The 16,327-nt window shown below is 39.9% G+C and overlaps 1 protein-coding gene across 4 annotated transcripts in view; it reads left to right on the top strand.

The window, feature by feature from the left end:
* The window catches only part of itprid2 (ITPR interacting domain containing 2), a 43,745-nt gene that overhangs the window by 967 nt on the left and 26,451 nt on the right, over positions 1 to 16,327 (top strand). For all 4 annotated transcript variants that reach the window (XM_037108880.1, XM_037108879.1, XM_037108878.1 and 1 more), the window contains exons 2-6: positions 7,645 to 7,770; positions 9,837 to 10,001; positions 11,699 to 11,741; positions 13,785 to 13,834; positions 14,093 to 14,146. In XM_037108880.1, coding sequence (XP_036964775.1) covers positions 7,728 to 7,770; positions 9,837 to 10,001; positions 11,699 to 11,741; positions 13,785 to 13,834; positions 14,093 to 14,146 — 355 coding nt within the window. In that variant the 5' untranslated portion in view covers positions 7,645 to 7,727. The remainder of the gene's footprint in view (positions 1 to 7,644; positions 7,771 to 9,836; positions 10,002 to 11,698; positions 11,742 to 13,784; positions 13,835 to 14,092; positions 14,147 to 16,327) is intronic.

Raw genomic sequence — 16,327 nt, 5'->3', positions numbered from 1 at the left:
TTTCACTATTATTACTTGTTATTTTTTTACTAGTGACAGGGTAAAATGTAGTTTTGTTAGGGTATAGCTTTTTTTTTTTTTACTGAACTATGTGACTGGAGTACTTCTTCCAGAGAAACTGGATCTAGTTATCTCGATGTTTTCCAGATCATCTGTGTAATTTAGACACTCACTTCAACCTGCTTGTGATTTACATATCCCTAACCGTTATATCTTGCGGCCCTTACAGGAACAATTCACATCAAACTGAATATTCAGTCACTGTCAACAAAACAGCGTTTATGGGATCTCAGGGCTTTGGGAGGCTTTGATTACTTTGGGTGAGCTGTATTGAAGCCATTTGGAGTCACATGTCCCCGTCAACTTTAGTTGTTTAGGAGAATGCTGCAGCGCTGTTCTGCTTTGAAGCTCCAGAAATATTTTTGGTAAATGACAAACTAGCCAAGTAGGGCTGCAGCTAGCATTCATTTTTTTTAAAATTATTGATCCATTTAAAGATAATTTTTCAGCTAGTTACCTGTGGAGTATGAAGTGTTTCGATTGTTTGCTTACAGGTGCACTCTGTAATTTTGGAAAATATATTTAAGGCAGGAAGATAACATTTACAATATTAATAGGGTTATACAAACTCACAAATAATTATTTGATACACATCATTTCCATAACTGAATAAATGAGCTTTCTTCAGAGGGGAATAAGGTCCCTAGAAGATGTCAGCTTCTTAGAAAGGACCTGCAAATATAAACAAAGTAATTGTGAAATTGTTTTCCTGTGAAGACACTATGTGAAAATCAATGAATGAAGAGTTTTCTTATCTGATTAAAGTTTCTTTCCCAAAACTACATTGTGCACTTTTTTAAGCAAAAGTAGTTTCACCACACTGTAAAACACATACTTCAAGTATTGTCTTGGATTCAATATATTTTAGCTAAATGTACTTCAGGTTTCAAAAGTTGATCACTGTTTTGTGACAGAATCGATCTCACCAGCGTAATATTATGAAATTTGATGATTATCAGTGATACAAGGATGTGAAATAGTGTTGTCACGATGTTGAAATTTCTAACTGCAATACAATACCTTTTGAAAATATCGATGTTCAATACCATGTTGGATACCACAAGGAAACACTGACACAACATTCTTTACTTAAAGTGGAAACACAGAAATCCCCCCCCCTTCCATATGGTATTATTGTTGATGCCATGGTTGGTTTGGCTTTATTGGCACAGCCACAGTGCATGTGTCAACTCGCTGTCTGGGACAAAAGTGAAAAAACGCTAGGACTAGTGTGTTGATTCTGCAAGAGAAGTATTGAGTATTGAAGTCGTTTCAAAGATTGAGAGTCGATAGGTAATATAGTAATATATAATATTTACAACGACACTCATAAGTAGCGTGCTATTATCGTAGAAGCTTGACATTAAGCTAATTCTAACTACTTTATGTGCTCTTGGGGAGTTTGATGCATCATATTTTCATGTGTTTCCGTGTGGTGTAGATATATAAATATCCTGACCTGGCTAGCATTTGCATTTGTTTTGGGAGTGAAATAAAGACTACTTTTGTTTTTTAAACACAGCTATTTGAAGGACGCATGATGAAGTAATGGATCTATTTGTGGCTATGTAGGATTAAAACCTGTAATGTGATGATAGTGAAACAAAGTCACTTTTGTCTAAGTAACGTTACAGTACTTATTCCTTAGTTACATGTTATTCTACAGGTAAGAGGTTCTGTTGATGCGTTATTGTAAGTTTGTTAGCTAAGGATGAAAATATCAACGTTTTTTGGTAATGCTTTGTTTTCATAATAACGATGCAAGAGAAAGATACAGCTCCTGTGGCAAAGCTAACGTAAGATATTACGCTTTAAGTCTGTTGTTCTTCTGCTGTCTGGCAAGATGGAAGTATCTGCTGCTGTACCACCTGACCACAGAGCAGCTTCTTTCCTCAGACTGTGAGACGCCTCAATTCATCCTCAGCATTAAGCCATAAAAGATTGATATTACTTTATGACTTAGGCTATTATTTTGCAGTGAATCCAACCTGTTGACAGGCATTCACAATAACTATAGAAACTCACATGTAGATTATTTTCTTTATTAGGCTGCTTTGATAATCAACTACACCCAAATACTGTACATTCAACTCACTGTTACGTATCATACAAGTCTTCACATTTGAGGAAACTGGAGAATGTCTGGCGCTTTTTTTGCGTAAGAAATGACAGAAACAATTAATCAGTGATCATACCTGAATTTTCCTCAGTCGTCGATTAATCGATTGGTCATTGTCATACTTACACTGCAGTGTTTTGTCTGCTAATTTCCAACAACACTTTATGATATTAAGTTTGTGAATGAAACTTTGCCCACAAACCAAGCAGCACAGGAAGCCATATATGGCAGTTTAGTGGTGCTGATTAGAGCAACCCTCACTATGAAAAGGTAAATAAAATTATATAGAAAGACAGATCTAGAATACGATGTTGCGATGTTTCCTCCTGAAATATAGAGCACTAGAGATTACACAGTAGCATCAAGTGGAAATATGCAAGTTCATACAGTAAGCAGAAGTATTTGAAATGACTTGAGCCTCGGTTTAGTTTCTCTCTGATCTTCCCATGTGTCATCTTACAGTTCTGTGACAATGACGTAAACAGGCTCTGTCACTGTTGTTTAACTCTGTTTGCAATTATCGTCTCTTTCAGTAAGATTAAGCTTCAAGTGTTAGCACAGCTGGAATGTTTGCCGTGTTCAGGTAGCAGGAACAGACTCTACATGTGGTTTCACTCATGCCGTCATGGCCTCTGTGTCTGGTTTATGTCAGACTGGGCAGGTATATTCATACAGTCAGTCAATGGGTCATCTTCGCTCAAAGGCATTCCGTTGATGATATAAAACAGAGCATTTTCTTTTTTTTTTTTTAGACTTTATTACAAGATAGATTGACACACTGTTTAACTTGCTTACATAATGTTCATAATTCTGCCATACATTTTACACGACAGACACAGGAAGGAACTGAAAAAAGGCAGCAAAGAGATGATAAGATGTAACAACATACAGCATCCGCACAGAAACTATAATGACTGTCCATACTTTATCATAACTTAGGCCGTCAGTTTGACTTTGGATTGAATACAGCGGTTACTCCTCATTTTATCACACTACATCTCATCAACACATTTCACTATCTGATGTGATTTAGTTGTGAGTCACCTATTTAATCAATTGTCTTCACTGTCTCAACTATTTCTGTTTGTTTTTTCAATTTAGTCAAAAACATTAAAACATTAACTTTAGTTACTTTTACTATCTACAACTGTTTGTAATTAAGAAATCCTCTCAGTTTGAGATTCCACAATGGTATTTTTGCTTGTTAAATTGTCTTAAGAGTTCATCGGTTTTCCATTCTGTATTGATTATTTTTCCAATTAAATCAGCACTGATTTGGTGTTTTGCAGGTTAAAACATGTTTAGGTGCCAAGGCTAACCCGTGTTTGGTTGGAAATGTTTCTTTAGATGTCTAGGTTGCAAGTGTCTCTTCAACAGCATATAAAAATGAGTCAGCCTCAAGAAGGTTGTAACTATGTGTTGAAATGTTTCTTAATTTGGTTAATAGGTAAGCTAGACAATAGGGTTGTAATGATAACTCCATTAATCATCTAGTCGATTGTTGTAGAATAAATCAATATAATATAATCCTAAACCTAACCCAATAATAAATTAAACTTGATAATTCATGCACATTATGTATTATGAACAATCGTTTCCAATTTTTATTTATCATATCGCCGGTGTTTGGAATGGTGGCGCAATAAAACAATCAATGGGAAGATGCTTTAGGAGATTTTGGACTAGATCTTTTGCACTCAGTGGCCGGAGGCATTGTGTTTTGAGGTTTTCCGTCTGTCCTGTTCTCTTGAATTTGATACTTGAGGACAACTTTGAGGTTATTTTTTCAAATTCGGCACAAGCATCCACTTAGACTTAATGATGAACTCTGAAATGAATGTGGTGGCCAAAGGTTGAAAGATCAAGGTCACCTGGACCTCACGTAACCTGTTCATACACTCATTATGAAATCTCACACATATGCCTCATTGGATCAAATGATGCCATTGTGATGATATTTTGAATTCAAAAGGTCAAAGGTCAACTTCACTGACATCGTAATGCTCTACAGAACACTTTACTGGCTATTATGTCATGCCCTAAACTTAGCAACAGAAGAAGAGATTGTAGCCAAATGGAAGCACTCTCCATGGGACAGAAAGAGAGATACTTCACGATGTAGCCGCCTCTCAACATCCTGCTGCCCTGCTTGTGTCAGGGTCTAACAGTCATCAGGTCTGGTAGCAAAGTTCTTTGGAAAACATGCTTATTTTAGTGTCATAAATGTACATAGACTCATTACAGTGACGAATGCATTATTTTGGACTAAAATAGTGGTTGTTGGTTTACGTGACCCCCACAGATGTTTGATTTTACTGCCTCTGGGGGAGCGCAGCTCCCACTGGCCCCCACATCCTCATTGTGATTGTATACAAACATGCCTGGTTGAAGATGTGTGTGAAGCATCCACATTTAAAAATGTTAAACTTCTCTTCAGCAACATGCTAACATGATTCCTGTTATAAATGTTGCTGCAAATTAGAAGCGTTGTGTCCAACACAATCTAGTTTTGCTGATAATGGGCTTCAGGTGGTTGTTGTTGCACCATGTGATGAGGCTCTCTATCAGTCCTCTCTACCACTCTGTAAAAATAGTCCCTAAATGAAGACGATGTTTCTCTCTTGGGAATTATTCTTTGGAATCTGACTACTATGTCAATATAGTGATGACTTCCATTTCACCAAGAAGGACACTTAATATCTTTTAGTAAATTCCTTTTAATAAAGTTCTCACTACATAGTGTCATATGAGAGTTTACACTGTCAGACATATGTTAGTCGAAACTTTGTGTTTCAGTCTTTTGATGAAGCTTTTGACTGAACAGCAGTCAGAATTTTAGGACTCCTCTTGTATTTTTTTAAAAAATCTCGGATGGACTTGAAATCATTTTTTCTAACAAAAAAACCTATTTGGAAGAGTACTTCTCTGCATGAACAATCTAGATTATTGCCTCACATCGCTTTTAGACAGCCAGCTAGCAAGTAGTACTGCTGTTTTTCTACAATAGTGCCAATACTTAAGTCTCTAATACTTAAACCAGGGGTCACCAACCTTTTTGAAACTGAGAGCTACTTCATGGGCACTGAGTCATACAAAGGGCTACCAGTTTGATACACTCTTCTGAAAGAACAAATTTGCTCAGTTTGCCGTTAGTTATATATGATTATTAATGATTAATGATACTCATCACTGATCACAATAATGATTTCTCACAATAATTATCAACGATGATTTAAGGTGGGAAACAGATAATATCAATATTCAATTTTCATTTTTAGAACAGGCCTGAGGGCTACTCATGTGGTCTCAGCAGACATCGGACACCGACTTTCAGTACTTGACAGGTAAATACTCAGTGCCACACTCACGTGTCTGTCAGGAGCAAAAAACAGGTTTGACGTTTCAAAGCCAAACCCTTCTCTACAGGTTTTCTAGGGATTTCCTCTACTGAGAAAACTTGTCACCATTGAATGCTTTGATAATTGTCATAATCCGAGCTAAACACGGCTGCCATTTGGCACTAAGACAGAAAGATAAAATCTATGGTGAAGCATGAATTAAGAGGGCAGTGATGGGGTGAAAAACAGCTTGACAGTTGTGCTGACGGCTGCGGAGGATGCTCTCTGCACACTCCGACCGTGTTGTTGTTTTCTGACATTCCAATTTGTTTTGCATTTACATGAGAAATCTAAAAATAAACCGATCCCTCCCTCATCCCCATCTCTCTCTCTCTCTCTCTCTCTCTCTGGTGGACAGGAAGTTGTTCTGTTATTTATTCTAAACACTTGTTTCCTGTTTCACACGTTCCCATTTAGATTAGCTGCACGCTACTCTATTTTTTCCCCCACTCTCCTCTCCAGTCAGTGAATTATGCTTCTTTCATCACCTCAGTTTCCCTTTGTGCTTTGTTGATCTCATTATGTTATTTTAAACTTGAGTTTTATTTATAGTTAATGACAACAAATCTATTGTTAGCAACCATGTTACCAAGTTACCTACCATGCCATGTCTGTGTATAAACAGTGTTAGGTTAAAGACAGACTTCCTCAGTAGCAAACTGTGACTCTGGCTGCAGGGGCTCAGTCTCCTGTGAGACAGAGCTGACAGAGGGTGTCAGAAGTAATTAAAAAGCTGCTACCATGATTCATTTTTCATCAACAGTTAATCATCACATGTCCATCAGAACTTGTCATAGTCCAAGTTGATGTCTTAAAATGCCCTTTCTTGTACAAGAAATGTTCTTAAAACCAAAGATTTTCATTTTAAAAAAAGCATCAGCATAAAATCATTTTATTGCAGAAACCAGAAACTGGATGTTTTGACAGTTTTTCCTGACCTTGACAGATGGATGTTGGTCTCCTGGATATTGGGTGGGTGATTGTAGCAGTCACTGTCTGTTCATGCAAATACATAATTATGCTTCAGCAGTGGGATTATCTCTGATCCTAACATAAAACATGATACATATCTCTAACATACGTCCAAACATGTTTTTCTAAGAATTCAGTGAGCCTTTCCTGTCACATTATGTTGAACACAGTGTCCTTAAAATCTTCAGACACACCAGCGGTGTCCGGGCAGTGACTGTGCTGAGAGATGAATCCTGTTCAGAATATTAAATGAGCACACATTGGTGTACTGCTTATCTATTTCCAAGTCCTCCATCAGTTTTTAGATTGACTTCCTTCCTTTCAGTCAGTCACTGGTGCAGAGACTTGAAACTTGTTTTAGAGGCATCCATCAAAGTTGACATTTACTCACATTTGTTGTTTTTGGCTGAAGGCAGACACACAAACACAAGTTTGAGTTTTTCTTACCAAGTAATCAGAAACAGAATCAGTTTGTCTTCTGGGTTTGAATTTTGGATACAGAGCTTGATACTTGTTTGCTGCTGCTGTGTGTGTGTGTGTGTGTGTGTGTGTGTGTGTGTGGGTGTGTGTGTCATTGTGTGTGTGTGTGTGTGTGTGTGTGTGCGTATGAATTACCTATTGGATTACTTTTTCAGTATGCACTGAACTAGTCAGAGCTAGTAGTCCACGTGGGGACCAGCAACTGGTCCTAATGCTGCAGAACGTCTTTTCTGAGGTCCAGCTGGCCAGACTTGCCTGTGTGTGTGTGTACGTGTGCAAATGTGTGTGAGTGATCTCCCGTCTCAGTGTGGGTAACTCGGTCATGAATAATAAAAGCCACTTCTCAATTCTCATGTCCCCACAAAACAGCATTGCTGTGTTTCCTCTCTCCCTTGTGTGTGTTAAATGCTTACACTTGATGATGATTTAATGCTTTAATTACTGCCTAATAAGGCAGCACAAAGCCTTCTGTCTTCTGCTTTCATTTTCAGCGTTTAGTGTGCCTGTATGACATCTTTTCAGGGACCCACATTTACAGCAATGCCTGATAAGGTGCACTTAAGGTACGTGTTAAATGCAGTCTCTCTCTTTCTCTCCGTCTCCCCCTCCCCCCAGGTGTGTTACGTGTTGCTGATGTTGCTGTAGAGTTGTCAGTCTTCTCTGACTGACAGACTAAACAGGCACACAGACAGGCAGATATGGAGAGTGGAGTTCTTGGGATGGACACTGGCACTGCTCCAGGTGAGCTGTCTTACTTTGATAGTGAAGATATTGAGCTAAAATTAACAGGTAAATAGTTGAAATAATTACCTGAAAGTAATGGATGAACAGTTGAATTTGCTTGATGGATACATAGTTGAAGTACAATGCCTTCAGAAAGTATTCAAACTCTTTCAGTTTTTTCACATTTTGTTGGGTTGCAGCCTAATGCTCTAACTGTTGAAATTATTTTTTTCCCTCATCAGTCTCCACTCAATAAGCCATAATGACAAAGTGGAAACTTTTAGAAAATGTAGGCAAATGTGTTAAAAAGGAAAAACTGAAATATCACATTGACAGTATTCAAGTACTCAGACTCTTTACTGAATAGTTAGTTGAAGCACCTTTGACAGCATCAAGTCTTCTTGGGTATGAAGCGACAAGCTTTGTACACCAGTATTTGGGGATTTTCTGCTGGTCTCCTCTGCAGATCCTCTGTCAGGTTGGTGGACAGCCATTTTCAGGTCTCTCCAGAGATGTTCAATTGGGTTCAAGTGAGGGTTCTGGCTGGGCCACTTAAGGCCATCATAAAGTTGTCCCTAAGCCACTCCTGCATTTTCACAGATTCTGAGCGCTCTAGACCAGGTTTTCTTTAAGGATATGTATGTACTTCAGCTCAGCTTTCTCTCAACCCTGCTCAGTGGCCCAGTCCCTGCAGCCGAAAAAAACCCCAAAGCTTGATGCTGACACCACAACACTTCTCTGGTGGGATGGTATTGGGCAGTTGATGAGCGCTGCCTGACATGACACCTTGGAATTAAGGGTAAACTGTTCAACCTTGGTTTCATCAGACCAGATAATCTTGTTTCTCACAGTCTCAGTGTCCTTCAGGTGCAGGTTTTTTGCAAACCCAAAGCGGGCTTTCATGAGTCTTTCCCTAAGGAGAGGCTTCTGTCTGGCCTCTCTGCCAGAAAGCCCAAATCAGTGGAGTGTTGCAGTGATGGTTGTCCTTCTGGAAGTTTCTCCACACAGGATGATTGGAGCTCAGCCAAAGTGACCACTGGGTTCTTGGTCACCTCTCTGACCAAGGCCCTCGTCCGCTGATTGATCAGTTTGGCTGGTTGGCCAGCTGTAGGAGTCCTAGTTGCTTCAAATGTCTTCCATTTAGGAATTATGGAGGCTGCTGTGCTCTTGGGAACCTTTTGACGCAGCAGAAACTTTTTTGTAGCCTTCCCCAGATCTGTGCCTCAACAATATCCTGTCTCTGAGCTCTGCTGGCAGGTCCTTTGACCTCATGGCTCGGTTGTTGCTCTGATAAGCACTGTCAGCTGCGAGACCTTATATAGACAGGTGTGTGCTTTTCCAAATCATGTCCAATCCATTGAATTTACCACAGGTGGACTCAAGTCAAGCTGGAGAAACACCTCAAAGATGATCAAGAGAAACGGCACCTGAGCTAAATTTCCAGTGACTGAATACTTATGTTAGTGATATTTAAGTTTTTCCTTTTTGATAAATTGGCAGACATTTCTCATTATGGTCATTGTGATATACTGAGCAAAGACTGATGAGAGGAAAAGAATAATTTAAATGATCTTAGCATAAAGCTGCAATGTAACAAAATTAGAAAAAATTGAAGGGGTCGGAATACTTTCTGAATGCACTGCAGTTAGCTAAAAGCAGTTGGTAAACTTTAGATGAAGGGGCTCTGTTGCTAATCTGATCAGGGCTTGCTAATGTTTGTTGACTTAAATTCACGTCAGAGAACATGGTCAGGTGATTGATGACGTTTAAATTCACCTTACCACTGTGAGTCTTCAAATTTATTGGAATTCAATATGATATTTCATTGTCATTAATGTTGGTCTCTAAGTCATATCTCTATTGTCCCTTATCAAACTGTTGGGCAAAAAGAACAGTTAGGTTGCCTAGATATTCAGGGCGGGGACTGTGGAGCATGTGATCGCTCGGCTCAACTCATCTGATGTGTGTGTTGGTATTCAATCAGTTGTAGTTTCTGTTTGTCTTGCTGAATACCTGCCAAACCTGACTGATGACTTCATAGCTGTCACTCTGTCAGACTAACTGTTTGCTTAATTGATCCTCAGATCCCTTAGTGCAGCCAGACTGCAACGTAGCCTGTCTGCGGCGTCGGGCCTGGGCCCAAAGCAGAGACTCTATCTGGCAAGAGCAAGAACCAGAGTGCTGTGGCTCCCAAGGGCCCCAACAGAACCAGAGGGATGGGGAAGAAAAGAGACCCTCAGAAGAACCAGGTTAGACTGAGCTCAGCTCTCACCAAAGCAGCACTGTAACTGAGGATATTTCAACAACCTTAAACGTTATCTGTATTTCCCATTAACCCTATATTCACCGACAAAATGACATTTTCTGCTTAATTTGCCAACTGAGCATTCGCGCTGGGTGAAAAAGCCAAAAAGATTATCAGTATTCTGGGATACAGTGGCAGATAAGTAACAAGAAATAAGAAAACATAAAGGGCAATGGTGTCGTGTACAGTTTTAAACTGAGGTAAGTTAGAGACTGTGTGCCCATTACTTTCCAGAGAGCAGTTTATTTTTCACAGTTTAAAACAAATATTGGCAGATGTATTATTTATGTCTAAAATACTGATATTGGTGTGGCCTCAAAAACACAGCTCTAATGCTTACCTGTGTGGAGCTGGAGTACCAGTAATGCCTACCAGATATGGTTCTAAGAAATGCTCAGTTTATTGGTGTTAATGGCATGATTGATGGTAAGCTCCTGATCCACTGTGCTGCCTGCTATAACTTATGTTATATTGTTTACAATACATCACCCAAGGAAGAACCACTTAAAGTGACATGTAAAATCAGCATAGCCATCGAGTTGGCTAGATCACGGTATTGGTTCATTCAAGTAGTGCAGACCTGCCAGTAAATGAGGTTATGTCTAGTTTGGAAACAGAAGTCTCTATGATGAAAAGTTAATTGTGAATGCTTTCAAGTTCGATTACGATCTAAAGTCATCAGATCCCCCAACACCAACCTAAAGTACAGCTATGCCCAATGGCACCCTCTCATAGCCCTTTTCGACCAAGGTGGACCAGTTGGTGGAGTCGGTGCCTACTCTGCAACAAGTTTTTTGCGCCGAAGAACTTGCTCCCTGCCAGAAAAACTGACCCCAGAGTGGCTACAACACTTTGCTGGTTTAGAACAAAGGACCACTTACATCAGGGGCTGGGGGCGGGGTTATCGTTACAAAGGACCAAAGCTAGAGTAGCATTTTCTGACTTATCCATGGAGAATAAACAAAAGATTTTGATTATTTTCACTGGTCAAGCAGCAGTGGTCTGAGCCTCAGTCATGTCTGGATGCAAATGTATGCATGCAAAGCCAGGCTCAACACTTGAAAAGAGTTCCTTGATTCCATAGTTGTTCCTGACAATGCTGGGAAACTGGAGACATACAGTGACCAAATTATGTGATTCTATAGTGGCCATGCGGGGAAAAGCAAACTGGTTCTTAAAAAATGTGCAGGTTGAGCCAACTTCGAACCGGCACTAGTTAGTTACTTTTTAGTCTTTTCAAAACTTGCACAATCCTCTCAAATCATAATGGCTCTTTTAAACTGGAAACCACTTTTGGATAGAAAAATGTGAAAAAAAAAAAAATTGCTGCCTTCCTGTTTTCAGACAAAATAAAACATTTGAAGACACCACAGTGGGCTCCGGGAAACTTTGATTGGCATTTTTTACTGAACAGCTTAATTGAAAAATAATCAACAGATTGAATGATGAGGAAAATAATCATAAGCTGTAGCCACAGTAGTGTGAACAGGAACTGGAATGCATGTGGCGCATGTAGGTGTCAACTGCAGTTGAATTGCTGAAATGTTGAGAGTCGTATCCTGAAGCTCAGCACCACTGTAATGCTTTTACAGTGTTGTTATCACCTTATTGCTTTAACATACTCACCTGTCTCTCTGTCAGGGCAAGTCCCAAACAAGATAACCAGCTGGCTGATTGAATGCAGGTACAGTATCCATTCACCACCTGATTGAAAGACGTTATCAGTGTTTTTTGTTGTCCTGTTTTAGACATTTTCCTGTGTGTAATATATGCACTGCACACTTCTCAGATCAGTCTGTACTTTATGAGACCAAATGTCAGCTGTGATGGATTATTTTTCAGCTTCCAGTTTCATGTTCCTGCAAATTGATTTTCCTAGCAATTAAGTGAAACCAGCGACAGCCTAGAAGCAATAAATCAATCAAACAGTTGATGGATGATTAGCAGAGTACAGTAAACAGACTTGGTAGTCTTTTACATCCTGACTAACTGGTTTAACGACATTAGTTTTATTGCTATGTATTTTTTTATATGTTTTCTCAGTGTCTGACAGTGTATGTGTGTATTTAGCTGCAGTGTTATCAGCTGCTGACGTAGAACTGACACACAGCCGACGCCTAAACATAAAACACACAGAACACACACACACACACACACACATAAGTGAAGGTAGCAGACCAACGCCCAGAGATAGGGCACATAGAGCTGTTCAGGCGAAGAAAAATTGAAAGAATGGGGCAGGAAGAAGCTGACAGAGGACGGAAAGAAAGGCAGCAAAAAGAGAGAGTAAATAGGGGAGGGGTTCCCCATGCTGAGTCCGCACTGTTATCACTCACACACACACAAACACATTATTAGCTGCATTCACTTACAACTGTCTGACTCTGCAACACTCTGACGTGTCCTCTGTGATGTGACATCACTGTGGTAACATGACCAGCCGACTTAGAATTGCATGTTACTATAGCAACAGCTGAAGGACAAGAGCTTGAGGCCAACATCATGGCCGCCAATGGAAAGTGGGAGGAATAGCAAACACTGGGCTGCAAATTGTTACACAATAATCTCTGTGTGGTGTGTGTGTGTGCGTGTGTGTGTGTGTGTGTGTGTGTGTGTGTGTGTGGTGTGTTAAATGGTGGCATGAAGTTTGTCCCATTGATAAGAGCTGCAGGTTGTGTAACAGCTCAGTGTTTTCAGTGTTCGGCTGCAAACAGCAGCTCAGACCCTCTAGCTTACTACTGCTGTCGACTAGCCTGATCTTTCAGCTAGTTAGCCTGGGACAACTAGTCCGGTCAGTAGAATACATGGGATAGGTAGAGGCAGGATTTTGCCTGGGAATTTGAATCTAGCTTGGGCAGTAGTTTACTACGATGAGAAGCTTGGATTTAGCAGGGGTCAGTTTGAAGTAGTTAGCCATCACCTGACAGGCAGTTAGCTTAGGATAGCTATTCTTCACCTGACAGGTGTCTAGCATTGGGATAGTTTGTCTTAGCCTGACATGCAGTTAGAATGAGACTGATATCTTAAGTCTGAATGGCAGTTAGCATAGGATAGTTATCTTAAACCAGATACTGTTCAGTAGATCAGTAGAACCTGAGATACCAGGCAGTTAGCCTGGGATAGTTTAGGACAGCTTTAGAATGACAGGTTGTTAAAGTAAGTGCAGCCTGGTCAGTGCTTAGAGTGGGCTAATGATCAACGCACAACCAGGATTGAGCCTGGCTAGCTGTTGGTTTAGGATTGGTATTTTCTTATGGGTAGGTTTGCAGGTATAATTTGCTTTATATCAGCCAGGAGCTTGCATTGGAGTATTACTGTCTGCTTGAGCAGGAGCTAGACTCGGATAGCTATGTAGCCTGGTTTTTTGTAAGCAAACCTAGCCTGTTTAGGAGTGTGCCTTACCTGTCAGGCTACATGTATTTTAAGCTAGCCTGATGTAGCAGTAGATGTTCATCGAGGGAGAACTCACCAGTGTTAAGTATTTTTGATGTAAGATCACACATGACTGCAAGAAAAACACATCTTTGCGAGCTGACACATCATGTTCAAATTCAAGTTCTTGTGTGTGGTCCTATGGGCATTATAGATGCTAAGTGATGCCGCTGGTGTGTTTTGTCCTGTATAATGTGATCTAATAGGAGCTGTCATGATGTAATTGACAGAGTAGTCTGTTGAATTTTTACATTTTCCTTTTACATCTTTTTCTCTCTCTGCGCATGTTGTCTAGGACTCCCCTCGGAGCCTCTCTAGATGATCAGAGTGCTTCTCCTATTAGAGGTAATTAATGTTTTCTTTGTGTGTTGTTTAAGTGTTACATTATGAAGATGACAGCCTTTTTAAACACTGACATAGCCTCCATTCTGGGGACTAAATACTTCAAAGTAGTCACAGCTTCTTTGGCTTAATGGTAGTGGTTAGGTTTCATAATTGCTTGTGAAATTTCTCTTACCCTGTGTAACTATGGTTGTGTTACTGGAGGTATTTCATAACTTCATTACTTTGTATATACTCTGTGTACCGTATGTGTGAGAACAGGAGCACCGAGGAACGGCTGCAGCTTTGAAGATGACCTTTCACTTGGAGCAGAAGGTCAGTACAGAGAAAACTAACAATACCAGTAAAGATTGCAGATTTCTGCTCATTGTTAACAGTTTCCCCTCATTTATTTTAAGTGACGCCACTAACTAAAGGAACACTTTGACATTTTATCAGATCCTCTGGTTCTACATCTTACCCAGAGTCAGATTAGGAGAAAGATGTTGTTAAGGCTCTCTGACAGATATTTGAATTGTTAGTCAAGAAAAAGCTGACTCGGACCATATGTTTTGTGAGTCTTATTAATTGCCAACCTAACTGAAAATACAAATACAAAAGTGCAACTGAAATAGCAGGCAGACTGGCACAATTCCCCCTCTGTGTATGCTGCCTGATGTCCATTGCAGCGTCACTGCGTGTTAGGGAAGTCGGCTACACTCCCCCTGCTGTATGCCACGGTGATTGTCACAGCAGTCAGTCAGAAGAGGAGCTCTACAGTGCATAACTATTTACAATGCAATCCAGCTATGGTTTCACCATCTATTTTATCTGGCTGTCACCTTTGTGTGTAAGTGTCTGATTTGTATGACAATGTTTAATGCCAAACACAGATTTGATTGGCTGAGTAATTTACAAGGCATGCTATTGATTTGTGTGCTTCCTGGGCTGCTAATGCTGTACAGGCTGCGCCCATTGTAATGCTCAAGTGTAACACTCTGTCGAAATTGATCATTTCTTAATGATCGATCAGTTTTTGTTCTGGCTCCAGTGCTGGACAGTTTGGGAAAATGCTAACAAAGGGAATGCCGTCCCAGCTCAAATCGCCATCTGCCTATATCCTCATAAGTAATTAATATAATAATACACAACAATAAAAAGGGTCACCAGCAAATATTCAAAAAATACTTATCTCATACACAGTGGGTTTTATCACACAAATGCTATTATTGTGTGTGTTATTACACATGTTTAGTGAGACACAGGATTAGTTCGTAGTCATTATCTATTGTTAATGCGGGGCCGGTTTGACAAAGACATACTTTTCCCTCATTTCCACAGCAGAGTACGGCTTTTGTAGAGTATTTGTCATGGGTTGATGGTCAAAGATGTCAGCCGATGTAAGGCATAAAGGCAGACATCTACTGAGGAAGATGTGATTGCTAATCATTTTAATTTAATTCTGATGATGTCTAACTCTGAGTACCCTAATACATATATCTGCCCTCTCTCAGGTGTAAGTAGGGAACAGTTGTGGACAAAACTAATGATTTGTGTCATGTAGAGGAAACTTGGACTGCAGAGAAAAAACTTGCTCATTAGACAGCCACATGGTTTTCAAAGGGCCTTTTACAAAGTTCAATAAGTCAGATCCTCAGCCACTTACTTGTCACTGTCCAATGCTTATTTACTAACTGCACAATATCTAAGTATGTCATTGCGACAGTTAGACACACGTAATGAACCTTGAAATGTCCGGAAAAATGTATAGTGAAGTTACATAACAGTCTCATAACCATAATGCCAAGTGGTTACAATGTAATGACATGAATGACAATATTTGGTCAACAACTGGGTTGCAATCGCAATTTAGTCCTGGTACAAATAAAGACAACTAATAACTGATGGCAGAGCAAGAATACCTCATTACACATTATACACATACACATTATAGATCTCTTAGCTGAGCTTGAGCGATGCCACAGTACCTAGAAAACAGTCGCATCACGCATACTGTTACTGTTCGTGTTGTCAGTAGTTACACTGAAGATGTGTTTCAGTGTTTCACTGAGGCTGTTCACTTCTGTGCGGAAGTTACAGAAGTTGACTGGCTCGACGACTTCATCCTCTCATGTGGCACACTAGACGCTATAGTGACTCACAATCGCCCTGGAGGCCAGACAGACTTATTACAAAAGAGACGGCCCATCCTTGGCTGCTTGGAATATCTCTGCAATATAGTAAATATGCATCTTGGACATAATGCCAGATCTGTTACTTCTTCACACTCTATTGATAGGGTTAATGAATTTTTAAAAGCGTTTTAAACAAAAGTATTCCAGCTCTTACAAAAGGCACCTTTCAATATAAGTCAGTCTTTTATGGAAGCAGCACCAGAACAATCTCTGGCCTCAGGTCCTGGCCAGCCAGTCAGCTCTGCAGTTTGTTCACAGCTCTGTACCCGTCAGACAGACAGTACGTACAACAAACAGTATGAATACAACAGCACATTGATTT

The sequence above is a fragment of the Acanthopagrus latus genome, chromosome 9, assembly GCF_904848185.1.
Source record: "Acanthopagrus latus isolate v.2019 chromosome 9, fAcaLat1.1, whole genome shotgun sequence".
Taxonomy (NCBI): Eukaryota; Metazoa; Chordata; class Actinopteri; order Spariformes; family Sparidae; genus Acanthopagrus; species Acanthopagrus latus.
This window is presented reverse-complemented; position numbering and strand designations above follow the sequence as displayed.